Source organism: Arachis duranensis, chromosome 10 (assembly GCF_000817695.3).
Source record: "Arachis duranensis cultivar V14167 chromosome 10, aradu.V14167.gnm2.J7QH, whole genome shotgun sequence".
NCBI classification, from domain to species: Eukaryota; Viridiplantae; Streptophyta; class Magnoliopsida; order Fabales; family Fabaceae; genus Arachis; species Arachis duranensis.
The window spans coordinates 68,992,130-68,995,580 of NC_029781.3; the positions used below are offsets into that span (position 1 = coordinate 68,992,130).

Genomic DNA, 3,451 nt, shown 5'->3' on the forward strand with positions numbered 1-3,451 from the left:
AAGAGCTGCAAGTCTTCTCAAAAAGATGCGCTTGAAGGCAGTTGCGTGCAAAGTTAGAGACGCACTTAGACTAAACTTTTCGGCTAAAGTTCATGAGCTAGTGGGTAGCTGTCTCTAAATTCATTATTGATAAAGTTAAATCAGAAACTATTCATTATATTATCAAGTTGGGGATTACTCAAGTGATAAAGATCTTATTTACTTAACTACAAATAGATTAGACACTGTGTCTTATTCGTTCCAAATTCTAAGATATTAATAAATCAACAAAACTGATAAACATACAGCATACTAAATCTAAATTTAATCAGTGACGCAAAACATCTACTAGTAATGTATTACAACGTGATCATTTTCCAACCAAGGAAACAATAAGAAAAACTATGTAATAAACTGAAGAAACATTAAGAGGCTAATGAGAAGAAAGTATGATGAAAAAGATAAAGGTGTGTACCGTATTGTTTTCTCCAGTGTTCAAAATACGGGAAGAGGGAAGCAGTGAAGTCACGTTCCTGATGAGGATGATCGTCATCATGACTATCTGTGTGAACAGATTTGGCTTGTTGATGAGCAGATTTATTGATTCTATGGATATCAGGAAGATTTCCATGTAGAAATGAAGAAGGTGGAGGCCCCTTTACACCTTGCATTCTTAACTTCCTCCTAATCCTTTGGGACTTGCTCCACTCTTCACCATACACACACATCAATATTATTGATATGCCCCCAACAATAATAAGAATAATACCAACTGGAAAACTGATCTTCATTATTGCAACAAGCACCTCCGCCATCTCTCTCTCTCTCTCTCTCAAAGGTTTTTTTTTGCTTAGTGCATATATATATAATGGTAAGATATTTGTAAATACACAGTACGAGGCTTATTTTTTTTTTTTAATTGTAAGTACTTTTTGAATAAAAGAACATAATGTGTCTACTTTTATGTATATCTTTTGTATTTTTTGGGGTATAAAATATAAATTTTTTTAATAAGATTTGGCTAATAAGTACACAAGCCATGTTTTAAGAATTAAGTTGTGTTATGAGTACATACAAAATAAACTATTAAATTAGTTACTAATATATACTTATAATAATATATATTAAAAATATAAAATATACANAATAAAAACTTAAAAAATTTATATTGTTATACTTTTAAAATGTCGAGACAAAAAAATATTTTTTAAATATGTCTTTAAAGAATAAAAAGTATCTAAATTTTTTTTTATAATTATGTTAAATATATATTAAAATCAGCTATCAAAATTAGTTATTAATATAAAATAAATATTAAAATATAAAAAAGATAAACTCAAAAACCAACCAAATTTATTATTTTTGTTCAATATTTTTAGTTATCACTCCAATTCTTTTAATCAAACAATCCAATATCGTACTTTTATCCTACACTTTGAACATTCATAGCTAACTACTTGACAAAATTAATAAATTTTATTAGGTTTCTAGCATTTTTTGATATAAAATATATATTAAAAATAAATCAAACAATATATATTTATATATGTACAAATACATAATAATTCATTTTGAGAAAATCTAAAAAGTCGACACTTTTATTGAAATTTGGACTAATATTTAACCATCAAAAAAAATAAGTAATTCTTAATCATTAGATGTCATCTCACACTATTAAAAATATTAATAATATTACACATTACAAATTCTACTAGTTTCCTAATACTTTTATTATTATTAATTTTTGTGATTAATTTTAGTATACAATAATATTTTTTTATCATTTTTTTTGTTTCTTAACTTAATGATTATTTTTAATACTATAATAATAAATAATATACATATATATATGACGTACATAATTTTTTTAAATAATATTTATTGGATAAAGTTACAAAGCCAACATAATTTATTTTTTTGTCCAGCAATTTTTTAACAATAATTTTTTTGTGCATAGTATTAATTAAAAATATAATGTTAAACTAATGAATTAAAGATATTAGACTATTGACTAAAAATATTAATTAATATAAATTAAAATGATTGAGACTCATTTTTTAGATTGAAAATATTTGATATATTTTTGCTGAAAATTAATTAATTTTGTATAATTGTAAGTGGGTAAACATCGTCGTAAGTAAACAAGACCAACGTGGTATATTGAGCCAACACGTAAGATACGTGTTAGACATGTGACAAACTCTCATCTAACAAAAAGGGGCGTGTTGCGCCATACAGATTGTGTGCTGGTGTTAGACACATGTCATGTATTGATTTGTTGTGATTTTAATACGCAATTTGAGTGTTGAGTGTTTTATTGCCTATAAATGTAAAGTTTTTTACCAATTTATTTATTGTGAGGAGAGTTGTTTAATATGTTGGTGGTGTGATAGAAAGTAGTGTAAATATATTGGTGTATTATAATTGTGAAATTATATAAAATACACAAAAAAGATAAATTTTGCGTGTGAGAATCTATTTTTATTTGTGATTCCATGCATTACGAAGCTTGCGAAGTTAAAATATGGTCTCTATTAAAATATAAAGAATTATATTTTAAAGTGAATGAACAATATTTTATACAAAAATTCTGTTATCATATTCGACGATCTAATACACTTTATGACTTTGATATTATATATGTCGATTATTGACAAAACAAATATGTAGCATATGTTTTATATTCACTAATAAATTCAGATGCAATAATAAAAAATTAAATTATATATTAAATTTAAATATATAGCTATGAATTTAGCTCAAATATAAAAAATAATAAGACTAAAAGGTACAAAAGAATAGATAGTGATAACAAAAAATACTTTAAAATTTATTACAAAGTTGGCGACGATAATAAGGATAATAATAAAAGAGACGAGACAATCGTAAAAAATATAAAGTGTTTATTATAGTGTCTAAAAGATATTATCTAATTATTAAAATAGGTTAAATAATTAATTTTAAATTTAAAAATATAAAAATTAAAAAAATTTAAATACTTTAAATCATTATAAAAGATAATTTAGACAAAAATTAAATACTAAATAAAAAAAATACAATAAAATTGACCAAAATATAATGGTTCCACCTATAGTCTACGTGTTGGGGCAACACGCAATCTGCTTATTGCGTGAGAGCAACCTATAATAAAGTAAATTAACCCCATATTTACTTAGTGATACATAATAGATAATACGAATTAAAATAAGTTTTAATGCGCATATAGTGTAGTGCACATTGTAGGTAGCATATTCCTTCAAACTTCAAAGCAAAAAGACTACTCAAAGAGATATCAAGGTGTATTCTATATTTTATTAGAGTAAATAATAATAAATAAAGATATCATTCCTTTTAACTTTATATTTTTGGATTTATTTGGGGTATGCGATATCTCCGTGTCCGGTGCCCGCATTATTGTCATTTGTCCCTGAACCTAAATATTTTGTGAGTATAATGATAATGATGAAGGTTG

The 3,451-nt window shown here is 24.9% G+C and overlaps 1 protein-coding gene across 1 annotated transcript in view; it reads right to left on the reverse strand.

Moving 5' to 3' along the window:
• LOC107470147 (cytochrome P450 714A1-like) overlaps positions 1-815 on the reverse strand; it is a 4,826-nt gene extending 4,011 nt beyond the window's left edge. Inside the window, 1 exon segment of the mRNA XM_016089538.3 lies at positions 455-815. Coding sequence (XP_015945024.1) covers positions 455-794 — 340 coding nt within the window. The 5' untranslated portion in view covers positions 795-815.
• Positions 816-3,451: the final 2,636 nt, after the last annotated feature.